Raw genomic sequence first — 23,936 nt, 5'->3', positions numbered from 1 at the left:
AGGGGAAACCAGGGTGATTTGTGGGTGACAGAGGCCCTGAGACCTCCCCTGTTTAGGCTCATGGTGGGGGAGGTACTGGTGAGTTGTACACCGTTGTGAGGAAACAGAGCCGTTGTTTCTTCTCCAGCTTGAACTAGAACCAAAACCTTCTCCCTTTCCCCACACAATGCTTACATGACACGCTATACACCGGAGTAGTTAGGAGCTCTCAGATGTTAAGTAAATGTCATCGTCACCATCGTGAGCCCTAAGCGCAATTCCGTGTGCAGGACCTCCGTACGTCCCTTAGCTGTGGACTGTCTCATCTACCCCTCTTACCCCTCAGACTTGGTAGCAGTTTACCCATAATCTAAATTCAGTCATAATCGTCTTATTATTACTGTTATTTGGGATTGTTTGTGAACAGCATATTAATTATTTGCAAAGAGTGTCACCAAAGACCCTAAAATTATTTTTTCTTTTACCTTGATTGTTCATTCCTTTTGAAGACCTATTTACATTCTAAAATATACCCAACAAATTCTTTTCAAAGAACAAAGTTAAATTCTAGCTTCCAACTATAGTTTTTATCATGAATCTTAAAATAGTGACTTTTTTTATGGTACTGAAGATTGTTGTCATCAGAAGCTAAGGCTGCCTCTGGTTTGCCGGGTAGGTTGATGGTTTCGGGATCAGCTGCTCTGCCCCTGCCTGTCCTAGAGAAGTGGAAGAACATCACAGGCCACACCCTGCTGGAGAGGTATGGGATGACGGAGATCGGCATGGCCCTGTCCAACCCCCTGACCGTAGCAGCTCGCTTGCCAGGTACACCAAGTGCCTTCTTAGGGTGCTGGCAGGGTGGCCATGGCCTATTCCCTCTGGGCACTCACTCTATCCCAGTGGCCAGTTAAGGATAGGACAGAAAGGTGTTCTTTATACCAGTGTCTTTTCCAAGTTACCTGGGGGGACAGGTGGGAAGAATGTGAACCACCAGAACCCATGTACTCATCAGACTGCCTCTTAGAGTGCATGCTGCCTATGTCCAAACCAAGTTTGCCACTGGTGAGAGCCTCCTGTCCAGGTGCCCTGAGCCACACAAGGTCAGTGGCAGCAGGAGACATGACAGGTGTTGGGGGAAGGGGTGAGAGAACCACCACCTGTGCTTGGTGACCTGTACATATCTGGATGACCTGCTGCTCTAGACAGGAATTGTTGCCTTTTGGTCCTCCTGCCCAGCCTTCTCTAAGATGTTTATTTCATTTTATTTTTTTAAATCCTCACCTGAGGATATGTTTCTATTGATTTTTAGAGAGAGAAGAAGGGAGAGAGAGAGAGAGAGAAACATCTATGTGACAGAAAAACATCGATTGGTTGCCTCCCATAATGCACCCTGACCAAGGATCAAACTGCAACCTAGGTATGTGCCTTGACCTGGTATGGAACCTGCGACCTTTTGGTGCATGGGACAATGCTCCAACCAACTGAGCCACCCTGGCCATGGCCACTCTGACTTTCATTTAATAGACCTTTCCATCCTGGGTCCTTAACAGGGAATCTACAAACAGAGCCCAAGGCCTAAGATGGGAACATGTTCTGTTCTGTTCTTGGCCCTTTTCTATTACTCAAAAGAAGTCACTTCCAGTGTGTCCAGAATACAGCAATATCTCATTCACAGGAAAAGTAAAATAATCCTACATCAGTACATCCATTTAGCTTGCACATACAGTGAAATTCACCCCTCACGTTCAGTTACGTGAGTAGCCATGTACCTGCTATCACACTCAAGATATAGAAGTGTTTAATCACCTCAAAACCTTTCCCTTTGTGTGGTCAGCACCTCCTCCACCCCAGGGCCAGGTAGGCTTTCTCCACCTGTAATTGCGCTCTTTCTAGAATGTCATATAAATGAATCCCTACAGGACATGGCCTTTTTGAGTCTGGCTTTTCTCACTTAGCAGGATGCATGTGCAACTTGTCCGTGTCATCACATGTCCCTTTCCATTGCTACATGATATTTGTGGTGTGGAGAGGTCATTGCTTATTAACCTGTTCACCAGCTGCAGGACATTGGGTTATATCTAGTTCTGGACAGTTACCAGCAAAGCTGTTGTAAATGTGGGTGTGCAAGTTTCTGTGTGAGTGTATGTCTTTATTTCTCAACTTGGAGTGGGATTGTTGAGTCAGGAGGTAGGTCTGTGCTCTACTTATAAGAAATTGCCAAACTGTCCCCAGAATAGCCCCTGATATAGGGACCACCTTTCCCACTGACAGACGTAAATAAATAAAAATGAGGTCCACACAGAGAAGAGACTGAAAACAGGAGCGGGACAGCCCTGAAGCCCCAGAAACTCACTACCCCACCTCTGAACTGGCCCTGGCACAGCAGGATCAACTGGGCAGTGGCCACCCTCCTAGCACGTGGACAGTGCCCTCTCCTAGCACCACGTGGACAGTGCTGCTCTCCTAGCATCCATCTGGCCATAGTCAGAAGTGGCATGTCATTTTTCTGTCTCTCTTTAAAACAGTTGCCTGTCCTTCCTAGATAGCTTTAATTGGCCTGCAGCTTGGTCCAGCATCTGGGGAGCTGGACCCTTGTCTTTTGTATTTATTTCCCACTGTAATCTGCCCAAAGCCACAGAGTGGGTACCTGACCAGACATTCCCACCATTACACAGGGACACCCACTTTACTGGAGCACAGCAGCACAGCAGACAGCCCCATTTGAAGAAAGAGAGATGAGGCAAAGAAATGGACAGGAGACTTTCTGGGCCTTAATTATAGGAGCAAACACAAGGTCAAGAAGCCAAGACCAGGAACCAGGACAGGAGAGAGCGAGCAGATGGCAATGTGGGGACCACCTGCAGGAAGGAGATGTGGAAACTCTGCAATCTGGTGTTAAAGTGCAGGTCAGAGGCCCAGGGGCCCAGAGGCCCAGCTCAGGGCTCACCTTCGGACAGTAGAGGGACCAGGAAAGCAGCTGCCCTGGACAGAGATATACCATGGGGTCCCCCACCGACTTGGCCTTCAGTTCCCTCTGAGAAGGTAGAACCCAAAGACTCTAAAACCCAAGGTTTATTAGCCAGAAATTTCTGAATCTTAAGTTATGGCTACAGCTCTTACACGCCTCAAAGGCAGTGTGTGGAACATCAGAATGTGGACTGGCTATAGTCTCTCTACACTGGAATCAAATATCTGTGATTGTTTTCTCGACTGTAAAGCAAACCTCTAACAGTCAAGTGTAGTGCCAGTTCCGTAGTTTGGAAAAAAAGTAAACAAAATAATCTCCAACCTTAAATTCAAGAGTGCTACATGAAAATCCCTAAAACATCATCTCTGAGCCTCATTTCTGGAGAAATCAGGTTGAGAAGTCTTTTTCAGTCTTTTCTGGGCACTGTGTCTCCTGAGCTGGGGCACATTACAGCTGGAGGCTATGAACTTGTGTTGGAGCCCCAGCCTGTGTCCCTTTCACACTTGGGACATAGCCGTGCTACCGCTCCTGGCTTTCCCATGCCTCCCAGTGGGGGTTCGTTTCTAGAGGTTCCTTCCTTTCTGCTCCTGCACAGCCTATTAATGTTGCTCCTACAGTTGCTTGAATGACCACCAGGATTTTTTTTTTTTAATTTGGTGATATGGGGGGCCAGGCGGGAGCCCACCTCTAGTGGGAGGACTACCGCTAGGCTCTGGCCTTGCTATCCCTTTTATTGAGACTATGGGATACACCCATTACCCTTAAGCAGGTTTGGGATACGACCACCAGGATTTATTTAAAGGTTCTCAAAACCTGTTGGGGGCATAGAAGGGCATGGTCAGCCTCAAAGGAGGGACTCACTTCGTGGGGTGGATGTTTGCCGTGTGTTAAGCTCTGGGTCGGATCTAATCATTCATTCCCTGTGTCCCATGCGGTTATCGTGAAGGAGGATGAATAATTCATGGCCAAGCGCTGCTGAGCCTAATGACGCTCTAATTGGAGGTTGAGATCAGAGGCGCTAATGGCTCCTGCAGTGGGACTCTGTGGAGCGTTGACAGGAGCTCCAGGACCTTATCGACCTGTTTCCATTCTCTTGGGACTAGCTGCAGAGCAGCCTCGCTCCCCAGATGCTGGACCAAGCTGCAGGCCAATTAAAGTTATCTAGGAAGAACAGGCAACTGTTTTAAAGAGAGACAGAAAAATGACATGCCACTTCTGACTATGGCCAGTGCTGCTGCCAGATGGATGCTAGGAGAGCAGCACTGTCCACGTGGTGTTAGGAGAGGGCACTGTCCACGTGCTAGGAGGGTGGCCACTGCCCAGTTGATCCTGCTGTGCCAGGGCCAGTTCAGAGGTGGTGTAGTGTGTTACTGGGGCTCCAGGGCTGCCCCGCCCCTGTTTTCAGTCTCTTCTCAGTGTGGACCTCACTTTTATTTATCAACATGACTGTGAAACTCAAGTCAGTGTCTCTGCCTTGAGAATTTAACTCTGTTGTTGTGTTTGTGATGCCATAGTTAATTAAAATTCTGTCAGCATTTTCATTATAGATTTTCTTAATGGTTTTTAACTTTCACTTTGTGAGGGGGAGATGAGGCCTTACTGAACAAAGCAGAGAGGAACCACAGGAGTGTGTGTGTGGTGGGGGGCAGTTTCTTCCTTTTAAAAAATATTCAAAGGAGAAATGAGTGGATTGAAAGATGGAAGTCAAAGGGTAGTGGACGGGGAGGCTGGCCTTTTGTGCATTTGAGGAGGAAAGCTGTAGGTCCCTCTTCAGATAAGAAATATAAATTTGGGCTGGTTCAAGATGGTGGCAGAGTAGGTGGATCTTGCTCACAATGCCTACCAGAACCAAACTGAAAATTATAGCTAAATTATGGAACAGTCACCCTGAAATACTAACTGGAGACTATCTGAAGAGGAGACTTAACCAAGGACTGCAGAAGCCACATTGAGATTGCACCTGTACAATAACTTGCATGACATAGTGCTACTTGGAGTTGAGCCTCACGGTCAGCCAGCCCATGGGCTGATCCCACACACGAACAGGCCAACAGCAATCAAGACCCAATTACAACAGGAGGGTTCACATAATCCAAACAAGGGACATTCTTAGAGCATTCAGCTCAGAACATAAAGGACACTGTGCCACTGAGTCCCACAGGACACTGAACTACTAACGTCACCACATGAAGATACAGAGGCATAGCAATTCTATCTAATACATGGAAACAAACACAAAGAGACAGCTAAAATGGGGAGACAAAGGAACAGCCTCCAAATGAAAGAAAAGGAGGAATCTCTAGAAAAAGAGCTAAATGAAATGGAGGCAAGCAATTTATCAGATATATGGTTCAAAGTAATGGTTATACAAGTGAATCTAAAAATCAAGTGAATAAAAAAATCTGAAGAACAGAATGGACTGATGAATATAATAGAATCAGGGACATAGAAAGGGAGGCGACAGACAATTCTCAGGGGGAAGGGGGTCTGAGGGGTGCAGGAAGAGATTGGACAAAAATCTTACACCTATGGATGAAGACAGTGGCGGGGGGGTAAGGGTATGGGGTGGGGTGGGGAATCAGGTGGAGGGGAGCTATGGGGGGGGGGAGAGGAACACCTGTAATAATCATCTGAACAATAAAGATTTATTAAAAAAATAAATAAATAAAATAAAGATTAAAAACAAAACAAACAAAAAAAAAAAAACACACAAAGTAATGGTTATAAGGATGCTCAAGGAACTTAGTGAGAATTACAAGGAAGCTCATGGGAACTACAATGGCATGAAAAAGGAAATAGAAACCATGAAGAATAACCAGTCAGAAATAAAGAATACCATATCTGATATCAAGAATACATTGGAAGGAATTAAAAGTACTGGTTTATTAAATGAAGCTGACTTTGAGGACAAGATATAAAAAACACCCAATTAGATCAGCAAAGAAAAAAATTAAAAAGCAGGAGCATAGTTTAAGAGAACTTTGAGATTACATGAAACCTAATAGCATCTGTCATAGGGGTACTAAAAGAAGAATAAAGTGAGCAAGGATTAGAGAACCTGTTTAAAGAAATAATGACAGAAAACTTCCCTAACGTGGTAAAGAAAAAAGTTACACAAGTTCAGGAAGCACAGAGACCCAATTAAAATGAACATACCAGCGTGGCTCAGTGGATAGAGCATCGGCCTGCGGACTGGAGGGTCCCAGGTTCGATTCCGGTCAAGGGCATGTACCTTGGTTGCGGGCACATCCCCAGTAGGGGGTGTGCAGGAGGCAGCTGATTGATGTTTCTCTCTCATCGATGTTTCTAACTCTCTATCCCTCTCTCTTCCTCTCTGTAAAAAAATCAATAAAATATATTAAAAAAAAAATAAAATAAAATGAACATAAAGAGACCCACACCAAGACATATCATAATTAAAATGATAAACATTAAAGATAAAGAGAGAATCTTGAAGGCAGCAAGAGAGAGACAGAAAGTTATCTACAAGGGAGTATCATTAAGTTGTCAACAGAAACACTTCATGCCAGAAGGGATTGGCATGAAGTATTCAAGTAATGAAAAGAAGGACCTGAATCCAAGACTACTTTATCCAGCAAGGCTATCATTTAAAACAGAAGGTGAAATAAAGTGCTTCCCAGGTTTTTGGGGTTTTTTTAAGGCTAAAGGATCCCTAGCCAGTGTCAGCCTGCAGACTGAAAGGTCCTGGGTTTGATTCTGGACTTGGGTACATGCCCCAGTGCAGGCTCAATCCCCAGTAGGGGGAATGCAGGAGGCAGCTGATCAATGATTCTCTGTCATCATTGATGTTTCTGTCTCTCTCTCCCTCTCTGAAATCAATGAAAATAATAAAATTTTTAAAAGACTAAAGGAGTACATTTCCGCCAAACCAACATTGCAGGAAATGTTAAAGGGACTGCTTTAAGAAAAAGAAGAAATCAAGAGAGAGAGAGAAACACAGGCAGAATGAAAAAAAAATGGCAATAAATAAGTACATATCAATAGTAAACTTAAATGTAAATGGATTAAGTGCTCCAATAAAAGACATAAGGAAGTTTAAGGGGTAAGAAAACATGATCCATATATATGCTGTCTACAAGAGATCCACCTCAGAGCAAAGATTCACAGAAAGTGAAAGGATGGAAAAATATTCCATGCAAATGGTAACAAACAAACAAAAAGCTGGGGAAGCAATACTTATATCTGACAAAACAGACTTCAAAGATCATAACAAGTGGCACTGAAGGTCACTACATAATACTAAAAGGATTGATCCAACAAGAGGATATAACCCTGGTAAACATATATGCACCCAATATAGGAGCACCTAAGTATATTTTTAAAAAAACTCTTGGTGGACTTTAAGGGAGACATTGACAGCAATGCAGTCTTAGCAGGAGACTCGAAGAGCCCACTGATATCACTGAATAGATCCTCCAGACAAAGAAATCAACAAGGAAACAGGCCATAAATAACACACTATGTCAGATGGACTTAATTAATATTTACAGAACATTTAATCATAAAGCTGAGAATATACATTCTTCTCAAGCACACATGGAACATTCTCAAAGAACCACATATTAGGACACAAAATAAGTATTAAAAATTTCAAGAAGACTGAAATAATATCAAGCATCTTCTCAGATCACAATGGCATAAAACTAAAAATGAACTACAATTTTAAAAAACCTCAGAAACATTCAAACACATAAAGGTTAAATAGCATGTTATTAAACAATGAATGAGTTACCAGTGAGATCAAGGAAGAAATCAAAAACTTGGAAACAAATGAAAATGAACACACAATAACTCAAAATCTATGGGACACAGTGAAATCTATGGACTCAAGCAGTCCTGAGAGGGAAATCCATAGCAGTACAGGCCTACCTCAAGAAATAAGAAAAGGGCTCAAAAAAACAATCTAACTCTACAACTAAAAGAATTACAAAGAGTCCCTGGCAGGTTTTGCTTAGTGGTTAGAGTTCAGCCCATGGACCAAAGGGTTGCAGGTTTGATTCCCAATCAAGGGCACATACCTCAGTTGCTGGTTTGCTCCCTGTCTCCCTGTCAGGAGGCATGTGGGAGGCAACCAGTCGATGTGTCTCATATCGATGTTTCTCTCTCTCTTTCTCCCTCCTCCTTCTCCCACCCTTTCACTCTCTCTAAAAATCAATGGAAAAAATATCCTTGGTGAGGATTAAAAATAATAATAACAATTACAAAGAGAACAACAAGAAAAGCCCAGAGGACGTAGAAGGAAGGAAATAAAAAAGATCAGAGCAGAAATAAATTACACAGACTAAAAAAGTAATGCATAAGATCAATGAAACCAAAATCTGGTTCTTGGAAAAGATAAACAAGATTGATGAACCTTTCGTCAGACTCATCAGAAACAAAGAGAGAGGACCCAATAAATAAAATCAGAAATGAAAGGAAAAAGTGACATCACAGAAATGCACAACTATATGCCAACAAATTGGACAACCTGGGTGAAATGGACAAATTCCTAGAAACATACAATCTTCCAAAATTCACCAGGAAGAATCAGAAAACTTGAATAGGCCGATAATGACTGATGAAATTGAACCAGTATTCAAAAAACTCCTAGCAAACTAAAGTTTTGGGCCAGATGGCTTCACAGGCGAGTTTTACCAAACATTCAAAGAACTAACACCTACTCTTCAAACTATTCCAAAATATTCAAGAGGAGGGAAGACTTCCACCCTCTGTTTATGAGGCCAGCATTATCCTAATTTCAAAATCAGAGAAAGACACTACAAAGAAAGAAAACTACAGGCCAATATCCCTGATGAACATAGATGCTAAAATTCTCAACAAACTATTAGCAAATCAGATCCAGCAATACATTCAAAAGATCATACACCATGACCATGTGGGATTTATTACGGAGATGCAAGGCCAGTACGATATTCGCAAATCAATAAACGTGATACATCACATAAACAAAATGAAGGATTAAAAACACATCATATCAATAGACACAGAAAAAGCATTTGACAGAATCGAGCACCCATTTATGATAAAGGCTCTCAGCAAAGTGGGAATAGAATGATCATACCTCAACATAATAAAGGCCATACATGACAAGCCTACAGCCAACGTCATACACAATGGGCAAAAACTAAAAGCATTTCCCTTAAGATCAGGAGCAAGACAGGGATTGTCCACTTTCACCACTACTTCCAGTATTTCAACATAGTACTGGAAGTTCTAGCCATAGAGATCAGACCAGAAGAAAAACAATAAAAGGCATCCAAATTGGAAAGGAGGAAGTGAAACTGTCATTATTTGCAAATGACATGATATGGTACATCAAAAACTATAAAGACTCCACCACAAAACTTCTAGATTTAATAAATTAATTCGGCAAAGTAGCAGGATACAAAATTAACATCCACAAATCAATGGCATTTTTATACACCAATAATGAGCTCTCATAAAGAGAAACTAAAAAAAAATCCCATTTACCATTGCAACAACAACAACAAAAAAGAGATTCCTAAGAGTAAACTTAACCAAGAAGGTAAAAGACCTGTATTCAGAAAAATATAGGACATTGATAAAAGAAATAGAGGAAATTACAGACAAGTGGAAGCATACACTGTATTCATGGATTAGAAGAAATAATATTAAAATGTCCATACTACCCAAAGTAATCAGCGCAATCCCTATTAAAATACCAACAGCATATTTCACAGATCTAGAATAAATATTGCAAAAATGTATATGGAACAAAAAAAGACCCCGAAAAGCCTCAACAATCTTGAGAAAGAAGAACAAAGTTGGAGGGAACATAATGCCAGATATCAACCTATACTACAAAGCCATTGTAATCAAAACAGCCTGGAATTGGCACAAGAATAGTCATATAGACCAATGGAACAGAACAGAGACCCCAGAAATCAACTCACACCATTATGGTCAATAAATATTTAACAAAGGAGGCAAGAGCATACAATGGAGTAAAGACAGTCTGTTCAATAAATGGTGTTGGGAAAATTGGACGGGTACATGCAAAAAAATGAAACTAGACTATCAACTTACACCATACACAATAATGAACTCAAAAAGGATAAAAGACTTAAATGTAAGTCGCAAAACCATAAAAATCTTAAAAGAAAATATAGGCAGTAAAATCTCAGACATCTCACGTAGTAGTGTTTTCATCAATACATCTCCTAGGGCCATGGTCAGCAAACTGCGGCTCGAGAGCCACATGCAGCTCTTTGACCCCTTGAGTGTGGCTCTTCCACAAAATACCACGGCCTGGGCGAGTCTATTTTGAAGAAGTGGTGTTAGAAGAAGTTTAAGTTTAAAAAATTTGGCTCTCAAAAGAAATTTCAATCGTTATACTGTTGATATTTGGCCCTGTTGACTAATGAGTTTGCCGACCACTGTCCTAGAGCAAGAGAAACAAAGGGAAAAATAAACAAATGGGACTATATCAAACTAAAAAGCTTCTGCACAGAAAAAAAAAATCAACAGAAAAGGGAATCCAATGTATGGTATAGAGGAATATATTTGCCAGTGATATCTCTGATAAGGGATAACTTCCAAAATATATAAGGAACTTATACAACTCAACACCAGGAAGACAACCCAATTAAAAATGGGCAGAGGACCTGAATAGACACTGGACAATAGACATGAAAAAATGTCCGGCCAGCATGGCTCAGTGGTTGAGCATTGATCTATGAACCAGGAGGTTACAGTTCGATTCCCAGTCAGAGCTTATGCCCGGGTTGCAGGCTTGATCCCTAATGTGGGGCATGCAGGAGGCAGCTGATCAATGATTCTCTCTCATCAGTGATGTTTCTATCTCTCTCCCTCTCCCATCCTCTCTGAAATCAATAAAAATATATATTTTTAAAATGCTCAACATCACTAATCATCAGGAAATGTAAATTAAAACTACAATGAGGTATCACCTCACATGTCAGAATGGCTACCATCAACAAATCAACAAACAACAAGTGCTGTTGAGGATGTAGAGAAAAGGGAACCCTAGTACACTGCTGGTGGGAATGCAGACTGGTGCAGCCACTATGGAAAACAGTAGATTATTTCCCCAAAAAATTAAAAATGGAACTGCCATTTGACCCAGCCACCTCACTTCTAGGAATCCTGAAACACACTTACCAGAAAGAATAAATGCACTCCTATGCATTCCTAACATGTTTTTTACAATAGCTAAGATCTGGAAACAGCCCAAGTACCCATCAGTAGATGAGTAGATAAAAAAGCTGTGGTACATTTACTCAATGTAATACTATCTATCTATCTATCTATCTATCTATCTATATATATAAAAGCCTAATATGCAAATTGTCCCTGCTGGAGTTCAACTGGGAGACCGATCGCTCGCTATGACATGCGCTGACCACCAGGGGGTGGCGCGGAACAAAAGAAGGCCCTGGACAGCAGCCGGGGAAGGGAGGTCCCAGCCAGCAGCCAGTAGGCTCTGATTGGCCTTGATTGCCGGCCAGGCCTAGGGACCCAACCCATGCACACATTTTGTGCACTGAGCCTCTAGTGTGGCTATAAAAAAGCAAGATCTCTCTCTCTCTCTCTCTCTCTCTCTCTCTCTCTCTCTCTCTCTTTTTCTCTCTTTTGGTTTCCAAGTTTTATTCAAGAACTCATACAAAATTTGCCAGATAAATGAGCTTTAATCCTCATCTTCCTCCTCTTCTTCATCCTAGTTTATCTGGAAGTAAAGCAATTCGTAACTCTCTTTGCTGTTCACAACTACACGCAAGCAGTCATGTAGGTTATTCTTTTTCAAATATTTTTTGGTGAAACATTTCAAATATCTTTTGGGAAAAGGCACCTCAGACGTTACAGTGATCTTACTCTTGCTTCTTTCAATGGTTACAACCCCTCTGCCGAGATTCCCAGCTTTTCCATTCACTTGGATTCTCTCCTGAAGAAACTGCTCAAAGTTGGCAGCATCCGTGATTCCATCTTCTCCGGGGTGGGTGCAGTCAAGGGTAAGCTTTAGAACCTGCTTCATTTTTTGCCCTCCTTCGCCATGAGCTTTTTCACGGGAGCCATGGCGGCTGCAGAGGCAGAAAGAAGACCTCTTAACTTTTGTGACAGCATGTATAGACCTGGGGATTATTATGCTAAGCACCTGGAAAGCAGGGAAGCTCATGCCGCCCCTTCCCCCATACCTGCCCTAGGCATCTCTTCCATCTGGCCATTCAGAGGTTGTAGGCTTTATAACAAACTGGTCTTTTAGTAAGCAAACTGTTTTCCAGGGTTCTATGAGCCGCTCTAGCAAATTATTGAACCCTGGGAGGAGGTTTTGGAAACCTCTGATTTGTAGCCAAGTTGGACAGAAGTTGTGGTTAACACCACTTATGACTAGAAGTCACTGAAGTGACCCACTAACAGCTGTGGGACTGAGCCCTTAACCTTCTCCACATGTGCCCCCAACAGCTACTGCAGATGGTCGGGCATGGCTGAGGTGACACACGCCTCCCCTGTCCTGGGCAGACCCAGGAGGACTCCCTTGTCCACACACATCTCTCTGGTCTCAGGGCCTGTGTGGAGCCTCTGCTTCCTTCCTTTTTGGGGAGATGAGCTCCCAGCTCACAATTGAAGAGGCATCACTGTCGGAGCGCACTCAGTCAGGCTGAGCCAGCGTCACACTGCTGCTCAGACAGGCTCCTCAGAAGGAAGGGGATGAGAAGCAGGCTTTCATTTCTGAGTGAGGCAGTTGGTCCTGCTTCAGATTCTGCACTTAAGTTGACGAAATGCCTCCTGATGAAATAACCACATTCTGCCTGACTCCTTGAGGTGTGTTTATGAACTCTATCTCTGGCAGGTACTTGAAGAAATCATATCTGACCAGTCTCAGAGGGCAATCAATCATTTTCCAGTGTCTGATGTTTTCTTCTTATTCGGGCTAATCACCCTTGTTCAAGCAGCAAGAAAGATCTTATTGATACAGATTACGAGAGCATTGTCAGCTCCATACGGCCTGTGGCAGTGCCGGGGGCACGGGGTCAATGTGGCCTGAGTGTCCTCCTGTGTGGCCTCAGCCTGCCTCTCACACGTGGCCTTTGTCTTCTGCATGTTATCTGCCCAATTTCTCCCTTGAGCCCTTTGTTCTGTGGCTTTTACACACACACTTATTGTAAATTATGACCAACACTCTGGTCACTAAGGGCTTAAAACCAAGGTCAGCCTACTGAAGTTTGGCCATGAAACACGAGTGACTGGGAGCATCTGGAGACCTTGGACCCCCGGCCCAGGTGAGTGTCCCAGCAATCCGGGCTGTGGCCCTTGCTGGTCACTCTGATCACTCAGCCGGTGTGTCTGTCAGTCCTCATCAAACCATGAGGTCCAGGGAGGAGCAGTGTAAATGACAGGAGTTAAACTTGTCACTGAAATGAGAGATCGACAAAGAAAGGCATTATTTAATCTAGAAAAGATAATGACCTTGGGGTCAACTGGAAACCAAATTTAGAGAGTGCGGAATGGCAGCCGGTCTTGACTGCGCCCAGGGGCAGGCTGAGCCATCAGCAGGAGAAGCATAGCTTGTGATGTCAGAGCAGGCTGGGCTTGGGCCCACCTCCACATTCACAAGCTAGTCCTTATCTCTGGTTCCAATGTCTTATCTCTACACTGGAGATGAAATGCTCTTGCTTCTAGGTTCTCTTGAGTCCTGAATGTCCTCAAAGCCTGTGTAACCACAGACTCGAAGTATATGTACAACTAAGAAGAGATAGGAGGGCACATGTCATACAATTTCTTTTATATGAAACTAGAGGCCCCGTCTGTCTCGCGGCCCCGCCCCCCGCCCACTGGTCGTTCTGAAAGGTCGTTCCACTGTCTGGTCTAATTAGCATATTAGCTCTTTATTATATAGGATTTCCAGAGCAGGCAAATTCATAGAGACAGAAAGCAGATTAATGGTTACTGGGGGTAGGGGGCTAGAGGTGGGAAGTGACTGCTGATGGACACAGGCTTCTTCTGGGGTGATGAAGATATCTGGAACTAGATGGTGATTATGATTGCTAAATGCCACTGAATTGCCTCTCTATAATGATCAATTGTAACTTATATAGATTTCACTTTAATTTGAAAAATCTTTGGAAACCAAAAAAAGGGGGTGGGGGCGGGGAGAGGATGCTGGTCTGTCTGTTTCCAGTTGGGACCTGACACAGAGTACTGACCAGAGTTGAGGAAAAAGTCCTCCAGAACCTGGAGAGCTCACCATAGCCATAGGGCCCAAGCCTCGCCCCTAGACCTCAGGTGCAGGAGACAGGCCAAGGAGGATAGGATGGTGCTGTTTTACAGAAGAAGACTGATACAGCCAACCTTGTGAAGAGTTTGGATCCGGGGCATGAAACAAATTGCAGAGTTTGCTGATCTGACTTCTGGGGACATTTATCCCCTGACAAATCCTCATTGATTTCAGCTGTTATAATAAAGGTCTTAAAACCTTGAAGTGAATTTGCATAGATGCTGGGAGTTTGGTCTTGGAACCTCTGTTATGCCTTAGTCATTTATTACAGTGGCTGTGGGACACATTCAAGCCACCTGCCTTACCTTTGTAGGTTTGAAGTTTGATTGTAAGCTGGCCCACTATGCTGGGGCCTTTGAGTGGGATGAAGACACTGAACAAACCCTGGGTGCCTAGTGAATAAACCAGAATGCCAGCAATATTATCCCACTGCCATGAGGATCCTTGCTCACTGCCCAACTTTCAGCATCGGTGCCTCTTGGGACCTGTTCTGGACAGGTGCGCTTCAGTGCCTTTACTCCTCAGCCAGGTACAAGTAGAAGCCGTGCCTGCATCCCGCCTGGGTGCAGGAGGCCTTCCTAGGATGAACTGAGTGCTCTGGAGCAGCAGTCGCCAACCTTTCGGACCTCACGGACCACCAGTGGTCCACAGACCACCGGTTGGTGACCGCTGCTCTGGAGCATTCAGAGCCTCGCCTTTGCACACTGTTGGCAACTGCGAGCACTGGCTGCTGCTGTGGCAGGGTGGGCGCCCACTACATGCTCCCAGGTCTTCTCTCTGTGAGCGATGTCCAGGCAGGATCTGAGAGCCACAGGTGTATAGCCCTCTCCTTTGAAATCCCTTTGACGCCATCTTCTTTCTCTTATATTTCTCCTCTCCTTGCAGGTTCTGTGGGGACCCCGCTGCCAGGCGTTGAGGTGCGAATTGTCTCAGAAAACCCACAGAAGGAGGGCTGCCCCTACATCCTCCACGTGGAAGGAAACGAGAAGGACACCAGGGTGAGCCACTCTCTTTTCCATGGTGGCACATGGGCGTTGCACTGTCATGACCACCCAGCAGGCCAGTCACAGAGGTCTGGGTCTCTGTGCTTTGGAGGTGGAATCCCCACTGCTTGGGGATGGCCCTCCTGGATGGTGGGGATGCTGGCTGGTATTTACCAAAGGTGCCATTGTGGACAGTGTGAGGGCAACCAAGGCCCAGCTGTGCCCCGATCTCCAGTGCTCTGCCTGGCTTCTCCCTGGGCTCCGTGCACTGGTGTTACTTTGAGGTGGGTCATGACAGCATTGCTAAGGACAACCCACGTTAAAACAGAAGTCACGGAGAAACCAAGATGGCGGCATAGGTGAAACACCTAACCTGCAGCCGGGCACAACAATTTCAAAGGCACAACTAGAGGTCAGAACGGACATCGTCCAGAACCACAGGAGAGCTGGTGGACTGAAATGCCCACAGCTGGGGGGAAGGAGAAGGCCACGGGGACAATCGGGGGAGCTGTAAAAGCCTGAGGTATGGAGAAACTGGCGGAGACACGAGCACGCGCGCCTGCGGGGAGGATGGAGCCGGAGAGGAAGGGGCGGCTGACGGCCTGGCCGGCGTTCACTGGCAGGAAGGAGATAAAGGCTCCGGAGTGTGCTAAGCGCCGGCTCCGACTGCACTGAGCGCCAGTTCCGGGCGAAACCCTGGGAAGCCAGGCGCAGGCTGGAGGAATGAATCTGGGCTGTGGGGCGCAGGCACAGAGGAGCGGGGGAAGGCAGAGCTCCAGAGGCGCGCACGGGAAGGGGCGCAAAGGACGGACTGTTGCCTGCGCCACTGAACTGCCCTAGCGGGAAGGAGACATAAGCTCAGGACCGTGCTGAACCCCAGTTCTGACTGCACTGAACCCCAGTTCCGGGCGAAACCCTGGGAAGCCAGGCGCACGCTGGGGGAATGAATTTGGGCTGTGGTGGCGGAGGCACAGAGAAGCGGCGGCTCCAGACGCGCGCACTGGAAGGTGCGCAGAGGACGGACTTTTGCCTGCGCCACTGGGTGGCCCTGCTGGGAAGGAGACAGGGACGCCAGACTGCGCTGAGACCCAGTTCCAGGCGAGAATCTGGGAGTCCAGATTCATTAGGGGAGGGACTGGACTGTTTGGCAGTGGGCGAAACTCCAGGGCGCGTTTCTCTCAGAGGTGTTTGCAAGGAATACAGAGGGACACAGACGCAGGAGCCTCATAGGGCGGGGCTGACAGGAAGCCAAGGTTGTAGGCTCCACCCTGTAGCTCCGCCCCAGCCAAGCTGAGCAGAAGCTTTTTCCTGCTGAGTGCCTCAGGTAGTGGCTGACCCACACTACATTGGAGACCCAGAAACGAGGGCATCTAGTGGTTGGTGGGAGATGACACCAGATTTCAATCACTTGCATAAGGGAGGCATTCTAGAGGCAGACTCAGTGAGCGCCAAGGCATTGCTGCATCAAGACCCGGCCCACAAACATGTCTCCTGCACAGCAACTCTTCCTATATAGACAAAGAGGGTCCTCGCGGCCAATTGGCCTGGAGGAAAATTCCTCCCAGTGACACCAACAACAATCAAGACTTAACTGTACAAAGGAGGACCAAGATGGAGACATAGGGCGGCAGCCTGATCGTTGCCTACAACAACAGTATTGAGACTACGACGGGAGAGCAGAGCAGACACCAGCCAGAAAGACCGGGGGGCTGGCTGAGCAGATGCTCTACAACTAGAATAAAAGAGAGGGGTACGCAGGATGATGCTGATGCCGGTGACCCAAAGTCCACACTTTAAGAACTATGGCTCAGGCGACACAATGGTGGCCTGGAACGTGCTCGGCGCAGTTCCCCCGGCGGTCTCCGGATGAGGGGACGGCTCCACTCGCTGCCGAGCACGGACAGATGAGCCCTTGGGAGACATGGGAAGGGAGACTCCGTGCTTGCTGACCTCCGAGTCCTTCAAGAATCTCAATGCCCCGAAGTGGCCAGGTGCGCACGCTCAGCGACTGGCCACCGTTGCAGACCCAAGGGCCGACGCAGCGACACCGGACCAGCCCACCGCCGGGCACCGGGCACACCAGAGCCTTGCCGAGCCCGCCGCCCAACGAGTTCTGCGGCAGCCGCCCTGGAGCTCTGAGAAAATGACCGAAGGAATTGCTGAGAGGGAATTGACCAACAGGAATTGGGATCAAGAAGACGAAACCCCGCTGAGACCCAAGTCCAGGCGAGCCTGCGAGCCTCTGGGCTCAGATGTGGTCACACGCCTCTGGGTCTAGGTGAGGCCTCACGCCCCTGGGTTTGGGTGAGGCCACGCGCCCCTGGGTCCAGGTGAAGCTGGATTCCGGGTTCGGGTGAGGCCATGTGCCCCTGGGTCCGGGCGAATCTGAACCCTGGGTCCGGGTGAGGCCGTGGGCCCCTGGATCCGGGTAAGGCTGGGTCCCGAGTACGGGTGAGGCCGTGAGCCCCTGGATCCGGGTGAGACCACGCGACCAGGGGTCTGAGAGAGGTAACGCGCCCCTGGGTCCGGGTGGCTTCGTGCACCTAGGTCCAGGTGAGGCCACGTGCCCCTGGGTCTGAGAGAGGCCACGCACCCCTGGGTCCAGGCGAGATCATGTGTCCCTGGATCCGGGTGGGGCCTCGTGCACCTAGGCCCGGGTGGGGCCGCGTGCCCCTGGGTCTGGAGGAGGCCAGGCGTCCCTGGGTCCGGGTGAGACCGTGAGTCCCTGGATCCGGGTGAGGCCTCGTGCGCCTAGGCCCGGGTGAGGCCACGTGCCCCTGGGTCTGGGGGAGGCCAGGCGTCCCTGGGTCCGGGTGAGACCGTGTGTCCCTGGATCCGGGTGAGACCTCGTGCACCTAGGCCCGGGTGAGCCCAAGTGGCCCTGGGTCTGGGAGAGGCCAAGCGTCCCTGGGTCCGGGTGAGACCATGTGTCCCTGGATCCGGGTGAGGCCTCGTGCACCTAGGCCCGGGTGAGCCCAAGTGGCCCTGGGTCTGGGAGAGGCCAAGCGTCCCTGGGTCCGGGTGAGACCATGTGTCCCTGGATCCGGGTGTGGCTTCGTGCACCTAGGCCCGGGTGAGCCCAAGTGGCCCTGGGTCTGGGAGAGGCCAAGCGTCCCTGGGTCCGGGTGAGACCATGTGTCCCTGGATCCGGGTGAGGCCTCGTGCACCTAGGCCCGGGTGAGCCCAAGTGGCCCTGGGTCTGGGAGAGGCCAAGCGTCCCTGGGTCCGGGTGAGACCATGTGTCCCTGGATCCGGGTGAGGCCTCGTGCACCTAGGCCCGGGTGAGCCCAAGTGGCCCTGGGTCTGGGAGAGGCCAAGCGTCCCTGGGTCCGGGTGAGACCATGTGTCCCTGGATCCGGGTGAGGCTCGTGCACCTAGGCCCGGGTGAGCCCAAGTGGCCCTGGGTCTGGGAGAGGCCAAGTGTCCCTGGGTCCGGGTGAGACCATGTGTCCCTGGATCCGGGTGAGGCCTCGTGCACCTAGGCCCGGGTGAGCCCAAGTGGCCCTGGGTCTGGGAGAGGCCAAGCGTCCCTGGGTCCGGGTGAGACCATGTGTCCCTGGATCCGGGTGAGGCCTCGTGCACCTAGGCCCGGGTGAGCCCAAGTGGCCCTGGGTCTGGGAGAGGCCAAGCGTCCCTGGGTCCGGGTGAGACCATGTGTCCCTGGATCCGGGTGAGACCTCGTGCACCTAGGCCCGGGTGAGCCCAAGTGGCCCTGGGTCTGGGAGAGGCCAAGCGTCCCTGGGTCCGGGTGAGACCATGTGTCCCTGGATCCGGGTGTGGCCTCGTGCACCTAGGCCCGGGTGAGCCCAAGTGGCCCTGGGTCTGGGAGAGGCCAAGCGTCCCTGGGTCCGGGTGAGACCATGTGTCCCTGGATCCGGGTGAGGCCTCGTGCACCTAGGCCCGGGTGAGCCCAAGTGGCCCTGGGTCTGGGAGAGGCCAAGCGTCCCTGGGTCCGGGTGAGACCATGTGTCCCTGGATCCGGGTGAGGCCTCGTGCACCTAGGCCCGGGTGAGCCCAAGTGGCCCTGGGTCTGGGAGAGGCCAAGTGTCCCTGGGTCCGGGTGAGACCATGTGTCCCTGGATCCGGGTGAGGCCTCGTGCACCTAGGCCCGGGTGAGCCCAAGTGGCCCTGGGTCTGGGAGAGGCCAAGCGTCCCTGGGTCCGGGTGAGACCATGTGTCCCTGGATCCGGGTGAGGCCTCGTGCACCTAGGCCCGGGTGAGCCCAAGTGGCCCTGGGTCTGGGAGAGGCCAAGCGTCCCTGGGTCCGGGTGAGACCATGTGTCCCTGGATCCGGGTGAGGCCTCGTGCACCTAGGCCCGGGTGAGCCCAAGTGGCCCTGGGTCTGGGAGAGGCCAAGCGTCCCTGGGTCCGGGTGAGACCATGTGTCCCTGGATCCGGGTGAGGCCTCGTGCACCTAGGCCCGGGTGAGCCCAAGTGGCCCTGGGTCTGGGAGAGGCCAAGCGTCCCTGGGTCCGGGTGAGACCATGTGTCCCTGGATCCGGGTGAGGCCTCGTGCACCTAGGCCCGGGTGAGCCCAAGTGGCCCTGGGTCTGGGAGAGGCCAAGCGTCCCTGGGTCCGGGTGCGACCATGTGTCCCTGGATCCAGATGAGGCCTCGTGCACCTAGGCCCGGGTGAGCCCAAGTGGCCCTGGGTCTGGGAGAGGCCAAGCGTCCCTGGGTACGGGTGAAGCCAGATTCTGGGTCCGGGTGAGGCCGTGCGCCCCTGGATCCATCCGGGTGAGGCTGGGTCCCAGGCCCGGGTGAGACCACGTGCCCCTTGGGTATGGGTGCCCCTTAGTCCGGGTGACGCCGTGCCCCTGGGTTCGGCCGAGACCAAACCAGAGGGAGTCGGACCTCCATTACCACCATTTGTCCACCATCCAGAGCTGAGGGGTCAGTGCTGACATGTACACATAAGGAACTACTGGACATTGAAATTGGGTCTCAAAAGAACTGTTGGTCCAGGGGGAAGCTCGCTACAGATTGATTCATTTGCCTGTCAGCATAACTATTATTGCTCGTCTCACATTCAGTTCTTATTAGTATATATCTAGTGACATATGATCTCGGGGAAATGATGAACAACATAGACTGAGGAACAAGAACAGAACCAGAAGCAAGGAGGCATCGATTGGACTATCGGGCCTCAGAGGGAGGATAGGGGAGGGTAGGGGGAGGGTGGGGGGGAGGGGGAGAGTTCAACCAAAGGACTTGTATGCATGCATATAAGCCTATCCAACGGTTAAGTTCAACAGGGGATTGGGGCATGCGTGGGGAGAGGGGTGGGATGGGAATGGGGGGATGAGGACAAATATGTGACACCTTAATCAATAAAGAAATTAAAAAAAAAAAAAAAAAAAAAAACAGAAGTCACTGTAGGTGGGATCTGGTTAAAAATTCTGTGCTGGCAGGACCTTGGTGCCCACTCAGAGTGACGCCAACACACACTTCCAGGGCAGGTGTGGCCATGCCAGCAGCCTCGCTAAGGCTCTTTGGGCAGGTCCACAGGACCCTTTGAATTAAGGTTACCCATTTCTACTGAAATTACTAGTGGCTCTCTTAGTTTGTATGTGATTCTAAAATTCACAAGAGTGAAACAGAAACACTCTCCATTGTCTTATTTCAGTGAAGATTTTAATAGCTACAAATGTGTTGGTCATAAGTGAAGGGGAGTCACAGAAAAGTTTAGGATTAGTGGGAAGTGGAATTTTTATTTAAAAGGAAATGATGTTTGCCGTGGCCGGTTTGGCTCAGTGGATAGAGCTTTGGCCCTTGGACTGAAGGGTCGCAGGTTTGATTCCGGTTAAGGCACATTACCTCGGTTGCAGGCTCGATCCCCAGCACCAGTTGGGGCACGTGCATGAGGCAAACAATTCATGTGTCTCTCTCACATCAATGTTTCTCTCTGTGTGTCTCTCCCCCTCCCTCCCACTCTCTCTAAAAAAATCAATGGAAAAATATCCTCAGGTGAGAATTAACCAAAAAAGAAGAAGAAGAAAGGAAAGGAATTTCTCTATAGCTGATATCCATACTAGATATCACCTGTGATTGGTTTCTGTTACTCAGGTTTCAAAAAATGACAGTAGTGAGTCCTTATTCCAGCTTATCCTTCTTCGTGAGCACTGCTGGGCTGGTCGGTCCCTGCTCTGCACCTCATGTGCCAGGAGGGGCTGGGTACAGGCCATGCTCTGTGGGCCCCAGTTTCCACATCTGAAATGGGAGGACGGAGGAGATTGTTGTTGAATGTTTTTGTGGGCACAAATAGGTGGAACTTGGATGCTTTAAAGTATAATTTTATGGAAATTTTAGAATGATGTCAAAAAGTAGGCATTCTGTTTACCGAGAACACCTCTTACCTGGGCCCTCACTAGGTTCTCACTCTCTCAGCCTCTGTTCCCAGATGTGATAATATCTAGACACAGCCTTGCTCCTCCACTACCACCCTGAGGTGGGTCATGACAGCATTGGTTAAGGACAGTGCTGTCCTAGAGCCATTGCTGTCACTCCCTGACCACCCTCTGCCAGAGCTCTTGCCTCTGCCCTGCTGGTCCGGGGCGTCAGCCACACCCATACCATGGGGTCCTTTTCTGGCTCTCAGTCTGTGCCCTGCACTGCCTCCCAATACCGCCGCCTCCTCGTGGACTCCCGCTATCCCCTGGTCACCAGCCCTCCCTGTATTTGATGACTGCCTCCCCAATGGATGCTTAGCCTGTGTGCCAGGTCAGGGATGGCCAACGGAGAATGCAGGCCAGGCTGTGGGTTCCAGGGACACTGCTCATCAGGAGGTCCCCAACAGAGAGAAACAGTGTGGGTTTGTGGATCCATCAGATGCTAGTGGCACAAGCAGCAGGATCCATGACTACTGCCTCCTCCAGGTGCAGATCACCTGATGGCTCGGCCTCCGTGTGCACCTGTTCCACTGGAAGTGGCAGGGATGCTGCCAGAGAGAAAGGGTGGGGTCGGGAGCATCTCCCTCCTGAATGACGATACAATTTAAGTAACTCGCACCTGTGGTGGCAAGCAGCTGGCCATCTGACAGCTCCTCTCCCGTCTTTGATTGTTTCCATCTACAGAGAGTTGTGCACAGAAACTTGCTTAAAATAGAAAAAGCCGCAGTCCTGGCCCAGAGTGCTTGACAACCAGGGAGAAGGAAGCAATCATTCCACAGGTTGGGGGCTCCAGGGGAATGGGTACCACTGGCTAGGGCTCTGAGGGGCCATGGAGATAGGAGGGGGCATAAGGGAGCTGGGTCTGGTCCTCCCTGCATGGTGAGTTCTGTACAGGTACACCCCAACTGTCTAAATGTGAACATAAGGCGATTTGGCACTCGTGAGGGTGTGTTCTAGAACATTTTCAACTCATTGAAGGGATCGGAGGACAGACAGTCCAGACTGCAACCGCCCTGATGGCCACACAGAATCTGAGGGCCACTCCATGGGAAGACACACCAGAGGGCCTGTTGTCCCACACAGGGGTTTGGTCCTGGACCTAGTGTTTAGTCTTGTGACAAGTGAGGCTGTGCTCGGCAAAGGCCACCTCTGGGGTAGCCAGGGCCACAGGAGGGACCCCTGGTTAAGTCCCAGCTGCAGGGACCTGCCTCTTTCTCCCTGTGTCTGTCTTGAAGGTGGCCCCGCCATGGCGCTGTTTATCTGACCCCACCTCCAGTGCAGTAGGACACTTGCTCTCGAGGTTGTTAACCTTCAAGGGCCGCAGACCAGAAACAGGGCTTTGGGGTCTCACTCATGGGTAGAGTGACACCTCCCTCTTGTGTTTGATGGCATTTGTCAATCTATCTTTAGCCTTTAAAAGTAGAGACTCAAAAGTCCCCCCTCCCCCCAAGACTTTGTAGAGTACGAATGAAGCAGCACTCAGGCAGTTGCCTACATGGAACTTTCCATCTGGGCCTCCCACTCCGTGAGATGTGGCCTCAGCTCCAAGCAGGTCACAGCTGTGTTTCTGTGCCTGTACCAGCCCATCAGCACTGCAGCCTGCAGGAGAGCCCAGGCCATCCTGAAGGAACTCATTTCGATCCATTTCAGTGGCGTGTTGCAGCAGAAACAGGAACTAGCATGGCCTCGTTGGGGACCATGATTACTAATAAGAAAAGGAGGAAGCTACGATACCCATGGACTGTCGGTGTGGAGTGGCCTCATGCTGCAGGAGGCTGCAGTCTGCTCAGTTCCTACACGATTGTGAACCTGCTGCTGAAAATTGTTGATACTGTCTCTGAACAGAGATTTGCCAAGCAAAACCTTCCAGTACCTGTCTGATACACTATAAATTCCCAGTTAGTGCAGCCAGACTGGTAAGGACTGACTCTTTAATGTTCATAAGTTAGGATGACTGAGGTGATTTGTTTCAAGTGGTGTGGGCTTTTTTTTTACTTTTAATTGGTAATAAATTTATAGAAAAAATGCAAAAATAACAGTACAAAGAACACCTGCATGCCCCTCACCCAGATCACTTACCGTTAACACCCACTGTTCTTTCTCCACTCACAGGATTCCTCTGCGCCGTGCGCCATGGCCCTTCACCCAAAACACACACAGTGCAGCAACCATGGCACGGGACCAGCATCTTATCCCACACTGTGGTGTTCCCCTTGCCTACTGACCTCATGATGTCACATGTAGCATCTTTCTCCACTGCAGGTTCAGGCTGGGGGCAGCTGTTTCCTTGGCTTGTCCTGAGGACAGGTCTTGAAGCAGGCCCGTACACCTGAGTGATAGGC

The 23,936-nt window shown here is 49.0% G+C and overlaps 2 protein-coding genes across 2 annotated transcripts in view; one reads left to right on the top strand and one right to left on the bottom strand.

Moving 5' to 3' along the window:
* Nucleotides 1–23,936, top strand: part of ACSF3 (acyl-CoA synthetase family member 3) — a 76,216-nt gene that overhangs the window by 24,559 nt on the left and 27,721 nt on the right. Inside the window, exons 5-6 of the mRNA XM_008139765.3 lie at nucleotides 656–804; nucleotides 15,108–15,220. Coding sequence (XP_008137987.2) covers nucleotides 656–804; nucleotides 15,108–15,220 — 262 coding nt within the window. The remainder of the gene's footprint in view (nucleotides 1–655; nucleotides 805–15,107; nucleotides 15,221–23,936) is intronic.
* LOC103284459 (60S ribosomal protein L22-like) lies at nucleotides 11,586–11,981 on the bottom strand. Its single transcript, XM_054711090.1, has one exon. It carries the CDS (start codon nucleotides 11,979–11,981, stop codon nucleotides 11,667–11,669), a length of 315 nt encoding a protein of 104 aa, XP_054567065.1. The 3' UTR covers nucleotides 11,586–11,666.

Source organism: Eptesicus fuscus, chromosome 21 (assembly GCF_027574615.1).
Source record: "Eptesicus fuscus isolate TK198812 chromosome 21, DD_ASM_mEF_20220401, whole genome shotgun sequence".
Taxonomy (NCBI): Eukaryota; Metazoa; Chordata; class Mammalia; order Chiroptera; family Vespertilionidae; genus Eptesicus; species Eptesicus fuscus.
Note: the sequence above shows the minus strand (reverse complement) of the source record. Positions and strands in the feature narration are given on the sequence as shown.